This window comes from Cucumis sativus, chromosome 6, assembly GCF_000004075.3.
Source record: "Cucumis sativus cultivar 9930 chromosome 6, Cucumber_9930_V3, whole genome shotgun sequence".
Classification (NCBI taxonomy): Eukaryota; Viridiplantae; Streptophyta; class Magnoliopsida; order Cucurbitales; family Cucurbitaceae; genus Cucumis; species Cucumis sativus.
The window spans coordinates 16,420,941-16,447,734 of NC_026660.2; the positions used below are offsets into that span (position 1 = coordinate 16,420,941).

The 26,794-nt window shown below is 35.7% G+C and overlaps 1 protein-coding gene and 2 long non-coding RNA genes across 5 annotated transcripts; 1 reads left to right on the forward strand and 2 right to left on the reverse strand.

Moving 5' to 3' along the window:
• Window positions 1–8,907: 8,907 nt before the first annotated feature.
• On the reverse strand, window positions 8,908–10,691 carry LOC116404394. Of its 2 annotated transcripts, XR_004217238.1 has the most exons (4): window positions 10,596–10,691; window positions 10,221–10,511; window positions 9,962–10,024; window positions 8,908–9,533 (listed from the first exon to the last, which is right to left on the reverse strand). It is a non-coding gene; the product is annotated as an uncharacterized LOC116404394 (long non-coding RNA). The 2 variants fall into 2 exon arrangements; XR_004217237.1 differs by lacking the exon at window positions 10,596–10,691 and having other exon boundaries at window positions 10,221–10,591.
• A 7,757-nt stretch (window positions 10,692–18,448) lies between these two features.
• Window positions 18,449–19,763, forward strand: LOC116404706. 2 transcript variants are annotated; one of them, XR_004217717.1, is made up of 3 exons: window positions 18,449–18,617; window positions 19,426–19,495; window positions 19,577–19,763. It is a non-coding gene; the product is annotated as an uncharacterized LOC116404706 (long non-coding RNA). The 2 variants fall into 2 exon arrangements; XR_004217716.1 differs by lacking the exon at window positions 18,449–18,617 and adding an exon at window positions 18,753–18,771.
• Window positions 19,764–21,565: 1,802 nt separating this feature from the next.
• Window positions 21,566–22,578, reverse strand: LOC116404505. The gene is made up of 3 exons (XM_031887019.1): window positions 22,461–22,578; window positions 22,079–22,100; window positions 21,566–21,983 (listed from the first exon to the last, which is right to left on the reverse strand). The coding sequence occupies exons 1-3, from the start codon at window positions 22,576–22,578 to the stop codon at window positions 21,566–21,568; spliced, it is 558 nt and encodes a 185-aa protein (XP_031742879.1).
• Window positions 22,579–26,794: the final 4,216 nt, after the last annotated feature.

Sequence of the window (26,794 nt, forward strand, 5' to 3'; positions counted from 1 at the left end):
ATGGAAGAAAAATACCCAAAACTTCAAAATGCAATATGATCATAACAAATTTGTATCATCATGGACAGATCGAACAAACTCCAAAACAGATTTTGCAGCAGGCTTCCAACTCAAATAAACAGCCTCCATGCTCCCCAAAACGTTCCTAAGAAAGGATTCAGCTCCCTACCAACCAACATGCATCACATCCCATAACTTTCATTTCTTCAAAAACAATGTAACTAGCTCAAGGTAAAAAAAAAAAAAAAACAGAAAAAGAACACTAACCAACTTTTAAGGAATCAGCTCCCTGCCAACATGCATCACATCCCATAACTTTAATTTCTTCAAATACAAAGGATTTAACTCAAAGTAAAAAAAAAAACAGAACACGAACTCTAACCAACAAAAATAGAAAAACCAACCTTAACCCTTGATCCTTGCAGTCCATCGGGAGGTTCAGCACTGGACATGATCGAGAACATTCGGTTCCCAGCCACAAGTTTGGCCATCGACAAAGATTTTCAGAGGGAAATGAAATTTTTGGAAATGGGCAGTGAACAAAAATAAGGCTGAAATGATTTTGTTTGGAGAGTGGGCAAAATTCTGGCGAGTGAGGAGAAAAGGGAATACATGGGGTTCGGTTTACAGGGATTTTTCTTAATGGTTGTTGGAAGAACAAAGAGATGTGATGAGGTAAATGTAATATTATATCTTCTAACCATTGTCAACTTAAATATGCTTTTGACTATAACAAGTGGGTTTGCTGAAATTGAATGATCAATCCCACGAAAACTCTGAAACCGGGGGATCTCGGCGCGCATTTTACTTGACCTAAGCGGCTGGCTTGGCTCCCTCTTTTTTTTCTCTCTCCCTCTCTACCGGCTGCCATGCTGGGTGAAGAACTCTAAGCACCTACTAGGCGGGATCGGGTTTTGCTTAGGCAAGAAAAGCGGAGAGGATCCCCACGAAAACTCTGAAACCGGGGGATCTCGGCGCGCGTTTTACTTGACCTAAGCGGCTGGCTTGGCTCCCTTTTTTTTTTCTCGCTCCCTCTCACAGGCTGCCATGCTGGGTGAAGAACTCTAAGTACCTACTAGGCGGGGGTCGGGTTTTGCTTAGGCAAGAAAAGCGGAGAGGATCCCCACGAAAACTCTGAAACCGGGGGATCTCGGCGCGCATTTTACTTGATCTAAGCGGCTGGCTGGCTTGGCTCCCTCTTTTTTTTCTCTCTCCCTCTCTACCGGCTGCCATGCTTGGTGAAGAAATCTAAGGACCTACTAGGCGGGATCGGGTTTTGCTTAGGCAATAAAAGCGGAGAGGATCCCCACGAAAACTCTGAAACCGGGGGATCTCGGCACGCATTTTACTTGACCTAAGCGGCTGGCTTGGCTCCCTCTTTTTTTTCTCGCTCCCTCTCTACCGGCTGCCATGCTGGGGAACTCTAGTGACCCACTAGGCGGGGGTCGGGTTTTGCAACCCTTAGCAGCTTGGTCGTATTGTTTTGTTTCTATCGGCTGTTATGTTGGGTGAAGAACTCTAAGAACTTGCCGACTTTGCTTTCTACCTGACCTAACAATCATATTTTGCTTTCAAACAATCTTATACAAATGTGTATGGCCAAAAGAGGGATTTAAAATTAATATAAAAAAGGCATTAGAATATGGCAAAAAAGGGATTAAAATTGAGATAAAAAAGAGAACCGCACATATTATTATGTACATAATTCACAATATTCAGAAAATGAACCAAGTGTTCTACTCATTTCTAAGCTATCAATATATGCATTTTCAACATATGTAACATATTCAAAGAACAAATACAATCACAAATCCGAGCTCCGTTCTCATGCGTTAGGCATACATGCTTTTTTATGCTAAAAAGCGAAGTAGACATGGTACTTATTCTAAGCATAGAGCATTGCAAAAGTTTCTAAATTTTGACATTTTTAGCAAAATTTGCAAAATGAAAATTTCCCAAAGGACATGGAATGTGCAAGGCTACAAACCCCCCACTTAAAAATATGCATTGTCCTCAAAGCATTTTAAGCAAGATTCTACGGATGGAAAAAAAAAGAAAAAAAAGAACAGAAGACCTCCTCTTGTAACCTAGTTTCTTCATGGAAGCTTGCTTGCAAAGATCCCAAGTTTGGTTATATTTCATTTTCCTTTATTCCTACAAAAAGAAAACAAGAATTTCCATCGAATTTTATTAAAAAGGTTAAACTAAAAATTTTAGAAAAATGTGCAGAATTGTTTAAGCTCGGTTGCATTTTCTAAGCATCACTTGAATTATTAAAACGACCTAACAAATATTCAATACAAGTTCGTAATTCATAACCTACCAAAAAGTTCAAAAAGATTGTTGTAGGTGTTCCACCAAACCTTTTGTAAATTACATACATCAATAAGAAAGAAGCAAGATGCCCAGTTTTTTTGAACTGCTGTTTTTCTCTTCTTTTTTTTTCTTTAACTTGCTGTAAATTGGAGATGTTTTCCATAACTACTTTGGCTTATGTAATTTACCTTCTCCCTAAATGCAACCATAAATCAAACAAAGTAGATGAATAAATTTACACCACAGAAATCCATCCTATGAAGACTAGAGCGGAGAAAGATGGGATAAGGATAAAGCATAGGAAGAGCAAATACCCGATAGGAAGTAAACTGATAAAAAATACTTTGTGTTGAGAGTAATATATCCCGAACCAATTTTCTGGCAGCCATTAAGATTTACCCACTGCAACTCTGCACACAAATATTTTCTTTTATAAACAATAATTAACACAATCTAATTGGTATCTTATGGATATAAAAGACAGCATGGATCCATATTGGAAGGATTTCAAATTAGTCTACGAACAAAGAATTTGGAAGGATTTCAAATTAGTCTACGAACAAAGAATTTGGAAGGATTTCAAATTAGTCTACGAACAAAGAATTTGGAAGGATTTGTGATCAACTAAGGAGCTCTCGACTTTCTCCGCTGGAATTTACCTTCCTTGGGTACTTATCGACCAGAGACTGGAAGTAGTTGTGCTCTTCGTCCACAGTAGTCATCCAAAGAGCAAGGGAAAGACCACGACGCGCAGTGGAATAGGAAAAAGAGCGTCGAGCACAGCTTTCGTGTCACCAGCAATCGCTTTTCCTTTATTGGTAGACCGAAAAGGCTTTGTCAAGCAGGCAGGCATGATTGTCACTCGATCGACAGTTGAGAAATCCAGCGCTGTTAGGGCTAGGAGAAGAAGATGGCCGTGAATCGCGATTTTGAGGAAGACGAAGAAGATAAGAGAAGGGGAGAGGACGAGAAAGTAGAGAGAAAGAGCCGTTAGAGAAGAAGTAGGGGAAGAAATTCTTTTATTTAAAATTCAATTGCATTATTTATTTATTTAATTAATTTCTTTTTTTTTATTTAATTTAAATAATATACATAAATTTGCAAATTGGAATATATAGTTATATTACTTATTATAGAATATCAAATGAAAATAGTGATTAGAAGAAATGTCTAAAATAAACAAAAATAATAAATATTCAAAAAAAAAAATCTTTAAAATCTGGGGATAGGGATCAACAAGTTATTGAAAATTTTTTCCTCGCCAAGTAGAATTGCTTTATCAACGATTCGATGAATGTATCTATGTTCAATTCGTGTGTGTACATGTATGAATCAAGTTCATTTCGTTAGGATGAGGCTCATCAATTTAATTAGGGATCGGTCTTATGATGAAACAATTCATTACATTGATAAATCCAATATAAAAAATCATTTTACCTATACTCATTAGATAAATCCAGTTCCTCAATGAGCGACTATGTGGATAAGATATATTTATGTACATATCTTATTATTTATAATTTATAAGAATTATATACACTAGACTCATCGTGGCTAGTGGCTTACTCAGAAATTGAATCAAATAGGCCTTTTTAACTCAGTGGTAGAGTAACGTCATGGTAAGGCGTAAGTCATCGGTTCAAATCCAATAAGGGGATTTGGCTTTTTTCATAAAACTCCAGCCGTAGTATTCATATTTGATTGAGGGAAACGTGAGTGAGAGAGAAGGGGAGATGAGGAAAAAACTATAAAGGATTTAGTGAAGAAAAACCCATTTAAAATATATTTGAATTATTTGTGATAAAGCTCATTTAAAACCCATAACAATTTCTTTATAACTAAAACAAATATTTTGTTTTTAAAACTTAGACTAAAAAAATCAAATTTTACTGCAAAAACTGAGATAAAATTGTCAGTAATGATAAAGCAAAAAAAAATATATTTTGTTTTTCAAATAATTATAATCCATAATTTTCAAGAAATGTGAAATTTCATTTAATAAGATAAAAAAAAATTGTGAACATTAGTTTCCAACTTTGGCAATGGATGAAAGTATTAGAAATTGAAAATAATTGTTAGACATGCATGTTAGCCGTCACCACAAACCAATCCAATTTTTCATTCAAAAATGTTGAATTTATAATTAATGGTTCTCGAAACATTCATACAATTTTTTTTTTTAATTTAACTTACTTAATTTAAGTTTTCTTACGATGTTCATGTCGATATTATACGAAAAATTGTCTTAAATGATAAAATTGCTGGAGATATTCACAAATATAACAAAGTTTTACCGTCTGTTAGTTAGTGATAGAACATGTACTAGTGGTCTATCAATTATCCTCTATGGTTTTAGTTTGGCGAAGAGTATTGAGAGGTTAGGAGTACAGGCTGAGAAGCAACAACAGCAACCAGAAACACTGTTGAAATATATTGAAGGAATGATCAAAGGGAAGACAACGATGGAAGAAGTACTAGAAGGATCATCAAGTGAGTTGACAGCATGGTTGATGTCAGTGATTGGACGATGATGGGAGGAAAATATGAGGAAAAACATACCAAGTTGGAGGGTGAAGATTCTGCGGGCGACCGAAGCAAATTTAAAAAAATTGAAATGCCAGTTTTTGTGGGAAATGATCCTGATTCTTGGTTGTTTAGGGCTGAGAGATACTTTCAGATACACAAACTGAGTGAGTCAGAGAAAATGACTGTGTCCATTATTAGTTTTGATGGAGCAGCTTTGAATTGGTATAGATCTCATTATTAGTTTTGATGGAGCGAGATATATCCTATTAAAGTTGTCGTGTTACTTAATCGCATTATAACGCAAAGACATTCCTTTGCTCTTTCTTGCATACAAGTTAGTTCCCATTTCTATTTTGTCATCCATATTCCCTCTTATAGAATCTCTAAGCGTAGATATCTAGTGGTAGTTTGTTCTTGTATTTCTTTTATACCATTCGTTATTCTTTAATTCTTTTATACTGCCTAGATAATAAGTAATACCTAAAATTAATATCTTGAATCAATTCCTTATGTTCGACCCGGGATCACCCAAGTAAACCTACCATTTCACTTGCACTTGGACAAGTAGTAAGAAAACTTGTACTCAAGAGGACTTAGTTGCCACACGATATGAAGGTCTAGTGAGCAATTCACATGCAGTTAACATGCTTAGTGATATATCGCCTAGATTGAGTATAATTTTCATTCACCATTTACTAACACTAAGTCCTGATTGTTGAAGAGAAACAACACCTCAATAACCGGAGCGATCGACTTCTATCTTTAGTTATTCGATCTTGAACCTTAATTGCACCGAGAGATGGCCTGGGATGAAACAAATTTACATTTATTTTATTCAGTCTCGAGCATACATTGTCCTAAGATGCTACATTATGAAAGACTTCTGCCTTTAGTTATTCGATCTCAGGCCTTAATTGCACTGAAATGGCTCGGGATGAAAGAATTCTGTCTTTATTTATTTAATCTTGGGCATACATTACATTGAGATGCTCCGAAATGAAATTTTTTTGCCTTTAGTTATTCGATCTCGACCTTAATTGCATCGAGATGACCCGTTATTAATAAATCACAAAGAAGATATAAATCGCAAGGACGTCTATGGAATTTGTGAAAAAATAATCTCGCATCATGGACTTTTCTTATTTTGTTATACGAACCATAAATATTTTGGATTTTTCTACATTTATGTAAATTACTCTTAAATTAATCTAATTAATATTTAATTGGAAATCACCGCCACTTGGATATAGGAATACGGGAGCATCCCACATTCTCTAAATAACACCCACATATGGAAGTTATTATCTTAATTTAAATTAATGATCACAAATAGCAAAAAAGTTAAAACTATTTACAAAATATAGCAAAAAATTGAAACTATTTACAAAAAGACTCAAATGTGCTATAGAGAATTTAATTATTATGCTAATTAGTTTCAATTTAATTAGTATATTTGAAAATTCCACTTAAATTTGATTAACACTAAAATAATTAGTTAATATATAATAATTATTTAAATCACATTTAATTAATATTTCATTTAAATCACATTTAAATGAATATCTCTCACATAACCAATAGTTTGAATTTAATTAAATAGAATTAAACTAAATTATTAATTAATTCTTCAATTATTTAATTTCTAAATTAAATATTTTATATTTGATTTAATATAGATTTGAATCATACTCATATATGAATTTCTCTCATAACCTATTGTTTGAATTTGTATCATATACGTATTAAATTTTAATCTATAGTTTTATTACAAATTTAATTCATATTAAATTAATATTTGAACTCATTCAAATATTTATTATTTCATAAATTAATTTTAAATCATATACAAAATTAAATTTATATAATAAAGTTCAATTAAAAGATAAATTTTATATTATAATATATCACCATACATTATACTAATTTTCAAAGTAAATATGAACATTTCAAATTACAGTCAATATGTAATAACCTTAATACCCTTTACATACTAGGAAGGGACCTAATAAATTTACATTTCAAAGTGAAATCAATTTATTTACTTTAGTTGTCGTATTATCCTTAAGAGCACCTCATGCCTCCACATCAATAATCATTTTATCTCATTGCAACAATCACCCATATAAATATTGAATCAACATATGGTTCTGTACCTAATGATGAAAAACTTGGCACTGAGCCAAGTATCTCCCCCAATAATCGTAAAGTGATTCATCCTTTCCTTGTGTGATGCCATAGATTTTCTTCCTCACACTAGTAGCATAAAAGGTTGAAAAGAACTTTTCCAAATATTGTCTCTACATCTACTCCCATGAAATAATGCTCCCTGGTGACAAGTAATAGAGCTAATCTTTCACTTCTTCGTGTTACGAGAAGGGAAAAGCTCTCATGTTCGTCTCCTCAAGGGTTATAATGTGAGGACTCATTCCATTGCAAACAATATTGGGCTCGGCTATCAAGAATAATATGGGGCTCGACTATCGAGAATATAACGACTGAACCCTAAGTGGAAGTCCATAAGTTCACTTTAGCAGTTAGCTAAATGAAAATCTACTTATAATATGGAGCAAGCACTAGAAGAAATTTGCTCTTTATTGTCAGTTTAGAACCGACATTAATGGCCTTTGGTGTCAGTTCGGAATTGACATCTATGCTAGCGTTATTAAAGGCCTTTAATGTCATTTTTGCTTTGATGTCAGTTTAAAAATGACATCAAATGCATCATTGATGGCCACTGATGTCGGTTTTAAATCAACATTTTTTATGGCGTAATTGTTGACCTTTACTGTTGGTTTTCCTTTAATGTCGTTTTTAAACCGACATCAAAGCCTTGTTTGTTTTTTTAATTTATTTATTTTAATTATTTTTCATGGTGTCGAAATCGACATTATTTGTTACGAATTACGACATGAAATGTTCGTCATCGAATATTAAAAAAGTATAAAAAATAATTGTTGCATGATTGCTAGCTGTCTACCACTCCATGGCAAACCTTATATATTACTTCCATATTTCACCTGCAAGGCAGAAGATCAACACCTACAAAACAAGCATACACTTCCACACATCCAATGGCAAACTAATACTATTTCTAGCTATATAGAATTCAAACCTACAAAACCAGCACATACACTTCCACACTTCGATGCAAACTAATAATATTTCTAGCTACAGAATTCAACACCTAAAAACCCAACATATATACATTTTTCCACACTTCCATAGCAAACCAATATTTCCATTTCACCTACAAGGAAGAAGATCAACACCTACAAAACCAGCATACACTTCCACACATCCAATGACAAACTAATATATTTCTAGCTATAGAATTCAACATGTAAGAAACCTACAAAACCAACACATACATTTCCACACTTCCATGGCAAACCAATATTTCCATTTCACCTACAAGGAAGATCAACCCCTACAAAACCAGCATACACTTCCACACATCCAATGGCAAACTAATACTATTTCTAGCTATAGAATTCAACATGGTAAGAGGCCACAAAACCAGCACATACACTTCCACACTTCCATGGAAAACTACAAAAATACACTTTTCCACACTTTCATAATACTACAAAAATACACATATCAATCAAGTAAATAATATGTAAAGTATTAAAGTATGTGTACAACAAATTCCTCCACTAATACACACTTTCCACATAGTACTACAACAAATACACTCTAAAGTCAACACCTAAAACACTACAATACAACACTTATTCATAAACTACTACAAGCAGAAAACCTCAAAATTAAAGTATGTACAACAAGTAGTACTAGAATCTCGTAGCTTATATATTAAAACAATTAGTATTAGTACTAGTAACTTATATACTACAAAAAAAGTGTAAAAGCTTACACAAATCGGCTAACAAAGCTTGCATATTTTGTTCGAATCTCGTCAATCTCCTCTTGCGTATATGCACTTTTTTGTATTAAACTACGTAAAAAGAAAGGTATGAAAAGAATAAGTTTAGATAATTTATGTAATTTGTAACATATAAAAAGTGAAAGTAGAAACTTACAAGGCTAGTGATGGGAGTACTAGAAATATGCACGATTTCATGTATATACTTTTGGACATAATACCCACACCCAACCGAATCCAATTGACGAGGACACTGCATGTATATAAATTACATACAAATTATTCTTATGTTTCATTGAAAATAATTATGTGTCAATGCAAATTACCTTTATAGGTTTCCATTTCGGATTTGACCGATAATGTTGTAAATCATGCTTAGCTTGCCATGTTTTTAATCCTCTATACATTTGGAAACATTAGAATTAGAAGACAATGAAGTCAAATAAGAAGTAAATCATAAGTCACATTTATGACTCCATGGATGTCTTCGTTAACTTTACTTCGAAGAGAGTCCAAAACATAAACACAGTTCTCTCGAAGATCGATGACATGCAACATCCAATGAAAACTACAATAAACATCTTCAATGTGAGTATACATTTAACCTCAATGAAAAACATAATAATGTGTTAATCTTATTTATTTACCCAGTATTATACGGAATTAGAACTATTTGTTCCAAGGTAGCCGCTTCTAACTGGTTGGCAAAATTTCTGGATCGGAGATCACGATCCTTGATATGTGATGTTATTTTTGCTTGGTCATAACAAAAAACTTGCTTCCACAATCACATTCATCCCAAAGATATCTAAGTAAAAGCAACCTTAGTTAAAAAGGAACAAAATAACTATAGCTATAGTATTGGACATAAAGATGAGTAAAAGATGTTTACTTACGTAATGTATGCTAGGATGCACATATAGCCTATTTCTACCATGCCGCAATAATGGAGCAAGTCCTAACGAGCTAAATAAATGAATTTGTTTTTACCGAATATTAGCTCGTTCATTAGGATGCGAACCATATCTACATCCTTCATATTGTTCACGACATGTCCATATAAGAGCTTAATGGTTCCATTAACATTTATGTAATTTGAAGAATACAGAACATCCTTTGGGGTTGAATGCTCCAAGCACAAACAAAATAATATCAAAACCTAAAATACAATCACAAATAAATATCAAAGCTTCAATAGCACATAAACAAGTCAACGAGGTCATTCAACAATATTACCTAATGCTTGATTTAAAGTCTCTATCTTGCCCTTCACTGGAATAGGTAAACTACAATCTCCTCCTGTGAGCAAGTCCACCAAGATTTTAACATTGGGACCACCATTGCTATCATCAAGTACGTTGCTATTGCAACAATATTATTAATTGTTCCTATAGCCAATTTGCACGGTGTTTACTTTACAAGTATTAAAAGCATCATTAAGAACAATTTATCCTATAAACATTAAAATTTTAAAAGTGACAACAAAGTTAATTACCTTCACTTCTTCGTTCATAGGTGTGTTGCCCAAATCCTCATCGGCATAGAGATCTATGTTAACACTTCTGATGGACGATCTCAAGTGATTATGACCCTTTTTGTAACTTTTGCTTTTTGAGTCATCTTCTACAACTTGAGAACTTGCAATTTTCTCTTTCCCTTTCACTGTCTTGAAATATAGTGATTGAGAGACAAAACCACCCATGCCACGTACACGTCCACCATGCTCCTTAGAGCCCAATGACTCAGTCAATATGTCCTCATCTCTATGTGTTTCAGCTAATGCATCCTATAGAACAATACAAGTATTCATCATTAACTAAGTTAACAAAAGATTAAATATTGTATATAAGTAAATCGCAAGCAAACTTACGATTCGAGAGACACAATCTCGAGTAGCATCATCAAAATAATCATTGTTTTTTCCTTTTCTTGCTTCTTTCCAAAGAGTTGAACGATAGGAAAGATCACACGTTATATTATGCAACCAAAGATATATATTTAATTAGCATAAACATATTAAGATAAATTATTTCATTCAATTAGAAATACTTACTAATTCTTCGGCAGGATTTTCATATCCCTTACTAGCAATGTGATGATTGTATATGCATTTTGATCTTCTTTCCCTTTGAATACGACTATAATCCTATACAAAAAATTAGTTTGTAGTTACATACCAAACCAACATTAAAGTTAACATGTAATTAAATTTATTTACCTCACATTCTTCAGTCAGTCTAGCGTCCACAAAGGATTTCCAATCTTCTTGATTAATATGAGAATAGATCTTAGGAGGAAACTACAAACATGATGGTTGATCCTTAAACGGAAGTATATACAGAAGAGTTAACGTAGTTTTGAAAGTTCGATACTTTCTTGATGCAGACATTAGGATAGAATGTCTAACATTGGGATGTAACTCAAACGACATCTACACAAGAAAAAAGAAAAAAATATTTAGACTTAGGGAAATCAAACTACATTGTAAGAAAAATGTAATTATAGAATTCATACCGATATAACTCATTTGAAACTTGTTTCCAAGATTTGTATGTGATAGGAATCTGCTGTCGAACACACACACCAATGTAACTTTGAATTTTCTTAGATATAGCTCTTACAAGTTGCCCATGTTCATTAAATTGAACGGGCAACCGTTGCCCAGTTTCTTACATGCTAACTCTGGCATAGTCGTTGGGCCACATGGCGCGAATGATTTGTTTCTTGCTTTGGGAATCATTTTTCTTTCATCCTCACTTAAGTATGTGACTCCTCCATCTATGAATCTGCAAAAAAAAACATATATGTATTAGTAAGCACGTTAGTGAGCAAAGTAAGGACATAAAATAAGCTTAGTAATTACAATCTCTGAACATAAATCTATTATAAAGGAAAGTAAATGGCATACCTTAATAAAACATTTATACAATTATTACTTATCAACCCATCTACCCTCACAATCATGTCTAATATATGATGAAGTTGTATCATCAATCTCGTGAGGTGTATCAACATTGGGCATCTTTTGAACAACTCCATAACCACACTCTAGTAGCATATCTCCTATTTCATCTTCAAAGAAATCTTCTTCAATAGTTCTACGTGGAGATGTTAAAACCACTGACCATTTAGGATTTGCAGAATCTTTCACATAGAATATGTGTTTTGCTTGGGAGGCTAAAACAAATGGGTCTGATTTATGTCCAATACGTTTGAGATCCACAATGGTAAACTCAAGCTCGTCCACTTTGACTCCACTTCTATTATCAACCCAATCACACTTAAATAAAACAAAGAATAATTGATGGTAATCAATCTCCCATATCTCTTGTATTAGCCATAAAATGTCATATCTGATATGACTGGGTTTTTATCTTTAGAACTAGACACTTGCATTGTAGTGGTTGTTATACTAACTCCACTATTTTGAACTCTCCTAATATCATCGACGTCTTTTTGTGTGGTAGTAATAACCATTGATCATGTAATCAGAATATGTAGCCACATGTGGAGAAGGTCCATGAGCTATCCATCTTAAGGAAGGCGTGATGGAATTTTTAGGAACTTCGAGAGCGAGGGCAACCTACAAAATATATTGGATCTGATTAGTTTAGATCTAAAATAAACATGGAAGTGTATGGTTCTAGTAATTACCCGTGTGGACAACCACCGACTGAATGTTCGATTATGCTCTTCTTGAATCCATTTTTTACTTCTATATTTACCAGAGTTAAGCTTACACAAACTCTCCATATTTTTTCTGTCAGAAATAACAAAATTATTAGGTAATTACATAACCAACTTATGTAAAATGAGAATAGATGGGATTTAGAACGTACTCAATGTATGGTAGAACTTCGTTTACATTTTGAATAACGTAAAGATGAGCTTGATCTAACTGCTCCTTAATCGGTCTGATAAAAGAAGAAGCTGATAATGATCTATCCACGTTTGAATATGCTTTTATTACAGATGAGTTTAGTCCAATAGTGCTAGCACCCACCATAAATTTTGAACAGAACTCTATAGCCTCTTCAACAATATAATTTTCTACCATACATCCTTCTGGTCGATTTCTGTTTCACACATAATTTTTCAAAACTTTCATGTATCGTTCAAAAGGATACATCCACCTTAGATGAACAGGTCCACATAACTCAATTTCTCTTATGAGATGCACAACAAGGTGTACCATTATGGTAAAAAATGATGGTGGAACATACTTCTCTAATAGGCATAGAGTGACAACAACATCTTCTTGCATTCCTTTTAATTGTGATGAACCAACTGTCTTCTTACATATAGCATTAAAGAAGAAGCATAGTCGAACAATTACAAGTCTTACATGTTTCATAAAATACCATGAATTGCCACAAGTAGCAACTGTTGCATAAGAACGTGATTGTTTGTACAAGAATTTCTTCCCCACTCGATGTCGTTAAAAAAATAATTGATCTCTAATTGTATTCACATCTAAAGTCTTTGCATTTACGCATTTTAAACAAGGACAAGTCATGACGTTCGACATCTTTGAATGTTTCAACCCATTTTTAATAAACATCTCAACCCCAAAAGCATAATCAGAGGGAGGCGGTGGCTGTCGTGGATCTGAACGGTGGAAGAACCTTCGGTCGGCGGCTTCGTGAATCGGAGATGAAAAGAAAACGAGGGGTGGGGCGGCTGGAAGATGTGAGGAAGAGGAAGAGAAAAAGAAAGAAAAAGAAAAACGGGGAAGGGACGTGCGAGAGAGAGAGAGAGAGGAGAGAGAAAGAAAATCTTTGATTTTCTTTTCTTTTTTTTTTATTTCCTTTTTCTTTATTTAACTTAATGATTTAAAAAAAAATTATAACAATATTATTAAATGTATATTATTATTATCTTAACCTTCCAAATCTCTTTCTCCCTTAACTTCTTTTCTAAAAAAAAGATATATATACACACATATATATAATAAGGTACCCTAGAGTTCGAGATGTTACAAGTGTAGTCTCCAACATTAAACCTTTGTCAAATAAATTTCCAAACTTGAAATAAACAAAGATTACTACTACATAAACTAAAGTATAAGAATTAATAAGAACATTTTAAGATTAGAGAAATAGAAATAAAACACAAATAATTATTATATGTTTAAAAACAAAAGATGAACTTACCGTCCCTATAACACACTTAATATAAATCTAGTCTTCACCCTATTAACCTCAATCTCCATTAACACACTTCTCACTACATCTCCATAAGTTCCAAATCAACACTCTCTATTTACCATTACATTTTCTTACCAAACTAATCCAGATACCAATATGTTAATAACACGAAGTCAGTGAAAAATGTCTCAAAAGTTAATCCTAAATTAAATTGAGGAAAATAGAGAAGTGAATATTACGTTCCAATTTCCAAACAATGCTAAACTAAATCTCTCCCTTTCTCTTATTTGTAGTTACCTTTTATATTTATCATTCACTATTTCATTTCTTCACTCTCTTTGGTACTTTCCTTCTTTACCTTTAAACCCCAATCTCCATTAACCCACTGCCCACTTCCTCTTCATATCTTCCAAATCAACTCTCTATTTACCATTACATTTTCTTACCAAACTAAATCCACATACCAATATGTTAATAACAAAAAGCAGACAACAGAAATTAGAACCTACTAAAGATTGATTCAATGATCTATTTTGATGCCTAAAAAAAAAAGCGTATGAAAATTCTTTGAACCTCCAGAAGAAGGCTCGAAAGGGCCTCTGTAGTCCACTCCCTTTCGTCCAATGTCTGATGAAGTAATACCAGATTGGTATTCAAGGGTTGAGTTGCCCTCTGTCTTGGTCTGCCCTGTGCTAGCCGAAGATGACGGCTGGGCACGCGATGGTTGCAATGGTTGGGCACGGTGGTGGCTATGGTGGTGGATTTGAAGATGATTGGACACGAGGGACTCTTGCGGCGGAAGCACGACGACGACTGTGACTGGGAAAGACTTGAAGGAAGAGTTCTGGGCGACTGCGAATGGTCGAAGATGATTGAGCACAACAGAGGCGTTTCTCGATAGCCAAAGCACAATGGCGACTGGGAAAGACTTGAAGGAAGAGTTTTAGCCACGACGGCGATTGGGATGAATTATGGGCACAAAGACGACGATGAGTTTTAGGTCATAGAATGAGAAGAGAAGGGAGAAGGAAATTCAAAATCGAGAGAGAAAATTTTGATAGGAATGGGTAAAGTAAGAGAGAGAGGGAAATTTAATTTTTACAACTTAAAAAAATTAAAAAAGAAATTAAAAAGGGGAAGGGTCTTTAATGTCAGTTTTCACATAATAAAAAAAAATTTAAAAATTAAAAATGGAAATATCATTAATGTCGATTTAAAACCGACATTAATGATCCGTCTTTTCAGAAATGACATTAAAGCCAGATTTTCATTTTTTTCACCTGACACTAAAGCCCATATTTCTTCTAGTGAAGGAAAGGTTTAGGTTTCACTTTCAGACATACCAATTGTAGTCACGCATCAATAGTAAGAGCGAAAGTTAACCTATGAGATAATTAAACACTAATTCAACAAACCATTTAGAAATTTAAATCTGAAGGCATTTCAATCAAACTTTAGTAACGCTGGGAGAAAAACCTAATTGTAGCCATTTTCATTTTTAAAAAAATTAAACAAACTTTTTTAGTCCAAGCAAATAAGCTTATCAATCTTCAGATCAATTCCTCAACTATAAAATGTCAAATTGTATTGTTTTCTAAGAGTTGCTTAACAATTTCATCATTTTTTTATGCCTCCAAAAACAAAGATTTGGCATCAACTTTAGTGGACACCCCCTCCCAAACTACGTTCTATAAGCCTAAAAGACGGGATGAAGCCAACAAATATCGCCCTCCTCTTTCTACTACTACTAACTCATACAATGATACACTGTTGGAAAGGATTTTTGGAGGTTGGAGGAAATTTGGAAGAGAGAATTGAGATAAGAGGCTACTTGTGTTATTAGACACTTCTATTTTTTTGACTTAATACAAGTCGTAGGACATCCCTCTTATTTATCCTAGTTGTCACTCCTAAATGAATGGCTAGGATTTTGGCAACACATTCTTTATTTAACGGTTACAAATGACTCTCTAGAATATTCTTTACAATTACACTCATTTCTTATATTTTCTAAATGTATCTTCAATCTTCTCTAAATATCTCCTACAATTGATTTATCTAGAATATTGTAGTAATTAATACTTTATAGAAATTTGGCTTTTATTTGGGCTATGCCTAAATATCGTTAAACCCAAAATCAAGTTTATATTTCAACATCCTCTCTTAAACTTGATTTTGTTACTCCAAGCAGGTCTCTCAATTTTGTGAATTCTTCTTTTTTAAGAGGCTTAGTGAAAATGTTGGCTACCGGATCACGAGTCTTCATGCACTCTAACTATACTTCCTTTCTTCTGATGCACTCTCTAATATAATAATAATGTGTATCAATGTGCTTTATTCTGGTTGAGGAAAACTAGTTTTTGGCCAAAGCAATTGTTGATTCGTTATCTATGAAAATTTCTGGTTGGCTCTTCTTTTGGCAATATCATAACTCCTTTAATAGATTTCTCAACCAAGTTACATGAGGTAGCAACCACATATTATGCTTCACACGAAGAGAGAGTAACAATGGGTTGCTTCTTTGACATCCATGTGAAGGCAGTGTGCACACACATATGCACACACGCACACATGCACACGCATACACAAACACACACACATGTGCACACTCACACTCACACCCATCCTCACGACCACATGCGCACTCACACACGCACACCCACCCACACGGGTACACACGCACTCGCACACGCACACGCACACACCCACACACGAACACACGCATGAGCGCATGCACACATCCACATACACATGCACGCAAACACGCACGTCCACCCATACGGGCACATGCGCACTCACACACACGCACACCCACCTACAAGGGCACACGCGCACTCGCACATGCGCGTACAAGCACACGTACACGCACAAATACGCATGCACACACGCACACGTACATGCACATGCACACACACGAACACATACGCACGCGCGCACACGTGCACACACATGCACTCGCACACGCACACCCACCCACATGGGCACACACGCATCGACACACATGCACGCACGCGCACCCACACAGGCGTATGTGCACTCATACACACACAAGCACACGTACACCCACCCACATTGGCACACGTGCACTCGCACACGCACATGCATACACCCACACACACGCACGCCCATGCGCATGCACGCACACGAACACACGCATGAACGCACGCACACATCCAGACACGCACGCTCACACACACACACACGTGTACGAACATACGCACACCCACCCACACAAACATATGCGCACTTGCACACATGCACACACACACACACCCACACACATGCACGCATGCGTACATGCACACTCACCCACACGGACACATACGCACTCACACACACGAGCACACACACACCCACACAAACACACGCGCACTTTCACACACACACACAAGCACACGCATGCGCACACGCATATGTACACACCCACATACATGCGCACATGCGCATGCACACACACGAACACACGCATGAACGCACGTCCACCCATACGAGCACATGCGCACTCACACACACCCACACCCACCTACACAGGCACATGCGCATGCACGCACACGAACACACGCATGAACGCATGTGCACACACACACACACGCACACCCACCCACACGGACACATGCACATTTGCACACATCCACACACACATGCACGCACGCGCACACCCACCCACACGGACACATGCACATTTGCACACATCCACACACACATGCACGCACGCGCACGCGCACATCCACCCACACGGGCACATGTGCAGTCACAGACACGCACACACACACACCCACATGGGCACACGCACACTCTGACACGCACACACAAGCATATGCACACACCCACACACACAAGCACATGTGCATGCACACACACGAACACACTCATGAACGCACGCACACATTCACACATGCATACACACATCTACACACACATGCACACATGCACACACGCACACACACATACGCACACGCACATCAATCCGCACGGACAAACGCGCACTCGCACATATGCACACACACACGCACACACGTACATATGCACAAAGATGTGAAAATGAATTAAATTTAAAAAACAATTTCTATTAATATTGATTTAAGAGTGTCATTAGTGTAATTATATCAATATAAAGCGATCTTATCCAATTTTACCAACAAAAAACAAGTCAAATATGGAATAGTAAATCCACACTCTTTGTCATAAGAGATATAATAACGTTTTTATGGGTCATTTTAAAAAATGACAAAACAACTTTTTCTTTTGAATTTTAGTAAATAGCATTTTTTATCTGAAAAAGATACATCAACCCATAATAGCACTACAACAAATCTGGGTTGTAGTGTCAGGTGAAAAAAATGAAAAATTGTCTTTATTGTCGTTTTTGAAAAGGTGGATCAAACCGACATTAATGATAAGGGTTTAATGTCGTTTTTAAATCGACATTAATGATCAGCCAGTTTTATTTTTTTTTAATTTTTTGTATTTTGTAAAAACTGACATTAATGACCCCCCATTTTTAATTTCTTTTTAAAAAATTGTTAGGTTTTAAAAACTAAATTTTTCCTCTCTTTCTTACTTTTCTCTTTCTTACTCTACTCTTTCCCTATCAGTTTTTCTTTTCTTTCTCTCCAAGTTAGTTTCTAATTTTGTTCTCTTCTCAATCTGTGACCCTAGATCGCGAACGGCAACCAATCTTCATCGTGCTTCCGCCGCAAAAATCCTTGGGTTTCTTCATTTGATTGTTAACTTGTGACTGCTAGGTAGCATTATTGATTATTAATTGTCTTTATTTTTTCAAATGTGCAGCCTTATTCATACTATCTTTTGTTAGAAAAATGAAAGAAGAGAAGGGATAGAAATGAGCTTGGTAACTAGCATTCTTGTAGGTGGATTTTCCAAAATGGAAAATGTAGAGTAAGTAATTTTGGTATAGCTATTTGGAGTGTTATGTGAAGCACAATATCTTCATAATGTGATGCGTTTTGGTTTTCGATTGAGATCAATCTTGGTAATTAATTGTTTTGAATTGTGTTTTATTTTATCTTTTAGTAGTAAATGTTTTTGTTTTCTTTAGTTTAGTTTGAGTATTAGTCAGTTTTGATATATTTGTAGGTTGCATCTATTTATCCATATATTTATCTTTGATCAATACCTAGCTAGTGGAGTCTCTTCTTTTTATGGGCTTCCTTATATTCCATGTTCTTTTACTATATATTTGAGATTTTCACCTTCCATAAATGAAATAAATTAACTATTTTCATTTGAAAAGAAAAACGATCCAATAGGAGTTTGTAAGATTATTTATCATCTCCATTGTTTAACTTTCTCTATAAAAACAATGTTGCTATTGATGGGTAAATTTATACAATTAAGAGTAAGAAGCCTATAGACTAGCATTGCTAAATTGAACATTCAAAATTTGCTTTGAAGTAAGAGTCGAGGATGGTATAATTATTCTTTAGTTGTATTCCTCTTTTTCTTATAGATCTTTGAAGAACCAAATTAGGTTATTTTCTTCTTCTTAATGAGTTGTTTGATCAAAGCTTATTTTCTTCTTTATTTTTGCAGCACTTTTGGGTTGCCATTTCAATTGTCTTCTTTGTTGCTGCTACATTATTTACTCTACTGAAACTTTGTGGTAATTTTTAATTTTCCACATTTAGATTGCAGTCTGTTTAGTTTGATTTTAAATAATATGTACTAATTTTGCAAATTCTAGATTTAATCTTCCCCAGGTTGTAAAGTATATTTTGGTCTTAGATAGCCAGCCAAGCTAAGCTAAGTAGATGGAAGCAATTGTTGAAGTTGAAGATTGTGAAAGCGTTTAAGATTTCTTATTTAAGTCTTGTATTAGGATCTAGTTTCATGTATTATTATAGAATGTATATACAAACGCAATATTAAGATTTCATTTTCTATATACAAATGTAAAAGAAAAATATTGTAGTTCCTAAAATAATATTAATTTTATTGATTTGTTGGTGTGAGAAAAAAATATGTATTTGAGTGAGTATAAATTTATACTTAGTAAGAGACCCATAGTGGTCTCACTATGTGTCTGTTAACCTTTCGTTAGAGTCCTGTAGCATGGTACCACATACTATTGCGCTCCCGAACGCATACTATCAAGTGGTTCCGTAGGGACACATCTAGGCTCTCGGTGAACCCGAAGGAATCATCCTATAGGAGAGTCAAACTGTAAGTGATCCCGTCGAATCACATCTCAAACAAGTCACACATGCATACACAGGTGGTGACCCTGATGGACCCCCATACGGTACAACTCTAATAGGCAAAACTAACAGAACACTATAGCCTATACATGTTTATCATAAGATCAACATCTTAGCTCAATTACACATAACTCAAAAGTAACATATTTGATTATAGCATGCCTCAACAAATAATACAATATCTAAATCATAATATGGTTTTCAAAGTAACTATTTATACGACCATCTCAAACAACATAATTCAACTCATTCCAGTGCTAACTCATTTTAGACCCAAAACAATAATTATTTGGGTGTACCAAACCCAACGAGAATTAAGCAAAAACTCACCAAGGGCTTAAATATGTTGCAGGCGGCTAAAACTGAAGGTGGCTCGACTAACAACGCTTCAGCTCGAGTCTTGAGACTCACGGCTGGCATACGACTCACACAGGAATGGCTCAGTTGCGCGTGGCTCGCGTATGGCTTACACGAAACGGCTCAGATCCACAGAGATGACTCACGAGGCTCGGTGAAGGAATACGACTCGAACTAACACGACTTGGACATGTGGCTCGCAAAAAGAAAACTTTCACAGCTTGCATCCTTCACTGTCAAGCACGATGATGTCTGGCGGTGCTGTGCGAGTGGAGGCAACGACGGGTGATGGTTTCGACAGAAGAGAGGGTTCTGACCGATGATGTGGAGGAGGAACGCACAGAGGAAGACAGGGGTTGTTCGACGGTTCGATGCAACACGCGTCGACATGGCTGGAGAGAAACGAACGGTTGTGCTTCGTGACCGTGACGCTTCGACTATGCGACTGAGACAGGGACTCTCTCACCAGAGTGCTGCATTCGATGATGGCTGGAGGAGCGGGGCGACAGCTACTCTAGGGTTAAATGGTGAAGAAGAAAGAGTGTGGTGGAGAAGATGAGCACGAAATACGAGAGAGACTTATTTAATATATACAATAAGAATAAGTATTATTATTATTATTATTGTCATTATCTTTATTATCATTATTTAATTTCCCCAACGAACTCATTTTTTCTATTTCAATTAATTTTTCTCTTTCTTCATTACTAACTCAATCCATCATCAATAACTTCTCTTGTTTCCTTAATAATTATATTATCCCATAATATAATTATTCTTATTCGTCTATAACTTTGCTTATACCCATAAACAATAATTACTCATAATACTTTCAACTTTACAAATTTAATTTACCAACCAATCAATCCAAAAATTACCACTTTAACAAAATGATTTCAAATTTCAGAATTAACCACATATCATTCCAACGCACTTAACTTCCACAAATCAAATAATTTCACACATAACACCCAATTTTTTTTAATATAACCCACATTAAAGTTAACTTACTAGTTTTGGGGTGTTGTAATCTTTCCTCCTTTGAGAAACTTTCGTCCTTGAAAGATCTAATCCTCGAATAGCTCGGGATAATGCGCTCTCATGTTGTCCTCTTTCTCTCAAGTAGCTTCCTCAACCTCGTGGTTTCGCCACAAAACCTTGACCAATGTAATTCCTCTGTTACAAAGCAGTTTAACTTCCTTAGCCAAAATCTCAACTGGCCGCTCGTCATAGCTTAAGTTGTCGTTAATTTGCAATGGTTTGTAGTCGACTATATGTGAGGGATCTGTCACATACTTCCTCAGCATGGAGACATGAAACACATCATGAACTGCAGATAATTGCGGAGGCAAGGCCAAATGATAAGCTACAGGGCCAATCCTTTCAAGAATCTCAAACGACCCTACAAAACGTGGACTCAACTTCCCTTTCTTCTCGAATCTTAGAACACCCTTTATAGGTGCTACCTTCAGAAAAATCATGTCTCCTACGTCAAACTCAAGATCCCTACGTCGTTCATCAGCATAGTTCCTCAGTCTGCTCTATGTTGTCAATATGCGAGCTCAAATTTTCTGTGTGGCTTCGTTGGTGGGCTGAACTAGTTCAAGGCCTAACATTCTCTGCTCACCAACCTCACCCCAACAAACCGGGAATCTACAATTTACCATACAAAGCTTCAAACGGTGCCATGCCAATGGTAGCTATTATAGGCGAACTCCATCAAGTTCAAGTGGGAGTCCCAACTCCCTAAGAACTCCAACACACAAGCTCACAACATATCCTCCAGAATCTAATTCAAACGCTCTATCTGACCATCAGTCTGAGGATGAAAAGTTGTACTGAAGTCCAATCTCGTGCCCATGGTAGCCTGAAGTCCTTTCCAGAACTTGAAAGTAAAACGGGCATCTCGATCAAAAACAATGGATACCGATACCCTATGCAACCTCACTACTTCAGTTATATACAATTATATGGGTTGCCCGGGACTCAAACCCAGAACTTGTGCCCACTTACTGGCAGTATAAGTGGACTTCCCTGGAATGAAGTGTGCTGACTTCGTGAGTCTGTCAACAACAACCCATATCACTGTATAACTCTTCAGGGTCCTAGGTAGTCCAGAAATGAAGTCCATAGATACATTCTTCCACTTCCACTCTAGCACACCCAAGGGTTGTAACAACCCTGCTGGCTTTTGTCTTGGTGCCTTCACTTTCTGGCACACCAGACATTTACTAACAAAATCTGCCACCTCTCTCTTCATATTTCTCCACTAGTAAACTCGCTTCAAATCCTAGTACATTTTTGTACTGCCTGGATGCATAGAAAATGGGGAACTATGGGCCTCAGTCAACAACTCGGTCTTAACTGTATTGTCTGCTGGCACACATAATCGTTTGTCAAACACGAGTCCCTCATCAGTGGATATAGAGAACTCCTCAACTTGCCCTCCTTCTACTAAGCGGCGCTTATCCACCAAATAAGGATTAGTGAGCTGGGCAATAATAATTCTCTGCCTCAAAGTTGGCTGTACTGACAATTGAGCTAACTGTGAGGTAACTTCCCCTACTAAAATTACAAGCTCAACTCTCTCAAGGTCTCTATGCAAATGAACCTGCCTAATAATGAGTGCTGCAGAATGTGATATCTTCCTACTAAGAGCATCAACTACCACATCTGCCTTACCTGGGTGGTATAAAATCTCATAGTCATAGTCTTTAACCTACTCGAGCCATCTTCGCTGCCTCAAATTCAACTCCTTCTGAGTGAAGAAGTACTTCAAGCTCTTATGGTCGGTGAAGATCTGAATCTTCTCACCGTATAAATAGTGCCTCTAAATCTTTAGTGCAAAAAACTACTGCAGCCAACTCTAAATCATGTGTAGGATAGTTTTGCTCATGACTTTTCAACTGACGAGAAGCATAAGTAACCATCATATCTTGTTGCATCAAAAAGCAACCCAGTCCTTTCTTAGAGGCATCATTGTATATCACATAATTACCAGATCCATTAGGCACTGTAAGGACCGATGCAGTAACGAGTTTTTGCTTGAGATTCTAGAAACTGCTCTCACACGCTGGACTCCAAACAAAAGGAGTCCCCTTCCTGCTTAGTTGGGTCAAAGGACTAGCTATATGACTCTAACAGGCAAAACTAACAGAACACTATAGCCTATACATGCTTATCATAGCATCAACATCTTAGCTCAGTTACACATAACTCAAAAGTCACATATTTGATCATAGCATGCCTCAACAAAGAATATTATATCTAAATCATAATATGGTTTACTAAGTAACTATTTATACGGCCATCTCAAATAGACATATTATACATCTCTTACTTACACTACTAAACAATACATAACATACATGCAACTTCCAAGTAGGGTTTAGTACGAAAAATCTCTTACTTGTAGATTCACAAAAGAAATAGTACTCCTCTGATTGAGAGTCAAATCCTCACAATAAACTCAGTCCTAAACATGAACAAAATTAAACTTAATAATTTTGTCAATCTATCACTTTACTGTTTAATTAGGCAACCAATTCAATCAAACTTACCCCAAAGATTTAAAGTTGATCTCAATACAACCTTAAATTGAAATTTGCACAATTCAATTCCTCAACCACACCTTAACCTTCAAAAAACATAATACAACTCATTCCAGTGCTAACTTATTTAAGACCCAAAACAATAATTATTTGGGCGTACCAAACCCAACAAGAACTAAGCAAAAACTCACCAAGGGCTTAAATATGTTGCAGACGGCTAAAACTGAAGGTGGCTCGACTAGCAAGGCTTCGGCTCGGGTCTTGAGACTCACGGCTCGCATACGGCTCACACAGGATCGACTCAGTTGTGTATGGCTCGCGTACGGCTTACATGGAACGGCTTGGATCAACAGAGATGACTCACGCGGCTCGGTGAAGGGACACGGCTTGAACTGACGCGGCTTGGACGTGTGGCTCGCGAAAAGAAAATTGTCATGGCTTGCATCCTTGACTGTCAAGCGCGATGATGTCCGGCGGTGCTGTGCAAGTGGAGGCTACGACCGATGATGGTTTCGACAAAAGAGAGGGTTACGATCGACGACGCGAAGGAGGAGCGCACGACGGAAGATAGGGGTCGTTCGACTGTCCGATGCAACACGAGTCGACACGGCTGGAGAGAAACGAACGGTTGTGCTTCGTGACCGTGATGCTTCGACTATGCGACCGTGACGAGGACTCTCTCACTGGAGTATTGTGCGCGACGATGGCTGAAGTGGGGCGGCGACTGCTCTAGGGTTGAATGGTGAAGAAGAAAGAGGGGTGGAGAAGATGGACATGAAAAATGAAAGAGGCTTATTTAATATATACAATAATAATAATAATACAGTATTATTATCATTACTATTGTCATTATCTTTATTATCATTATTTAATTTCCCCAACGAACTCATTTTTTTCTATTTCAAATAATTTTTCTCTTTCTTCATTACCGACTCAATATATCATCAATAACTTCTCTCTTTTCCATAATAATTATATTATGAATAATTATATTATCCCATAATATAATTATTCTTATTCCTCTATAACTTTGCTTATACTGATAAACAATAATTACTCATAATACTTCAAACTTTACAAATTTAATTTACCAACCAATCAATCCAAAAATCACCACTTTAACAATAGGATTTCAAATTTCAGAATTAACCACATATCACTCCAACGTACTTAACTTCCACAAATCAAATAATTTCACACATAACACCTAAAAAATTTCAATATAACACACATTAAAGTTAACTTACTAGTTTTGGGGTGTTATATTGAAATCAATCATTTCCTTCATCCACCTTCATCTACGTTTGTGCCCAGCTCTCACGACCACCATCAAAATATTTTTCTCTCCAGTGAATCGTGTTTGTGAGATAGCCAGATTCAGCATTCACCACCCACAAATCTCCAACTCTGAACCCATTCGGTTAGATACCCACCTAAAATCGGACTGATTCTGATTCAGCAGTTACAACCCACACGTTTCAGCAGTCACCGGTGAACCTATTTGATGAGATATCTGGTGAACCCATTAGTTTGTAGCTTTAAAAAAGATAAACTCTTATACTTTTGTGTACGTTACTCTGAACGCTTTTGTTTACTGTGATGTTCTATGCTAATTTGTATTGTTTTCTAACATATCTTCCAATTGCTAGGAAGAAGTTGCTTAAGTGATTCTTAAAGAAGGGTAAGGAGAGGTAATGATTCATACTCCTTGAAAATTAAATCCGTATTTTTATTTATTTGTATTATCTTTAAGATTTTGAAAAGTTTTTTTTACGCTTGTGTATCCAAAGAATGAATGGATGCTTTCGATTTGTAATTATTGAATTGGTTTGTGCTTCAATATTACAAAATCTTGGAGCATGCATGCATGTATATTTTAATTGATTGTGCGATGATAATATACTCATGCACACGAGTGCACATGCACTTTTTGTATTTAATTGAAGTTTCTCTTCTTTTTTTTTTAAGTTGCTCATCGGTCTTTTGTAGATATATTTGGTACTTGGTATATGTTGTCAGTATTTAAGCGTGTCGGAGGGCTTTTTAACACACCTCAAATTGTTAGTAAAAGAAAATCAAACTAATTACTTCCATTCATTTGGAATTATAATGTCATAATGATGGTTAGAAGTTTGTGTTTGGTCTTCGTCGATGGTTTTAATTTGAGATTTGCTTGTTAGTTGATTGAGTGATATGATTACGAGTTTTGTAGTTGTTTGAGTGTATATAGAACTTTTTGGTTGTTTGGGTTTATATAGAACTTGTTAGTACGTTTTTGGAATGTGGATAAGAATTTAATTTCTTTTTCATATGTGCTTATTTGATAGTCTTGCTTTATTCTAATTGTTTGGTTGTTGGGTGTATATAGAAATTTACATTAATTATATTTAGTCTTCAACTTTTTAGGTATTATTGTTGATTATAGTTGAGTTCACAAGTGTAAGATTACTTAAATATTCCTTATTGTTTTTTTGACATTTTTTTGTAGATTAAATTGCATCCTTATATAATATGGATAAGCCATGGATGAAAAATAATAGAATGTTAACTGATTATGTTGTTGGGGTTGAGATGTTTATTAAAAATGGGTTGAAACATTCGAAGACATCGAACATCATGACTTGTTCTCGTTTAAAGTGCGTAAATGCAAAGACTTTACATGTGAATACAATTAGAGATCACTTATTATTTTTTAACGGCATCGATAAGAGTTATCAAGTATGAATTTTTCATGGTGAATCACTACCAATGAAGAGAAACAATGAAAGTGTCTTTAGTAGTGCAAGAGAAGAAATT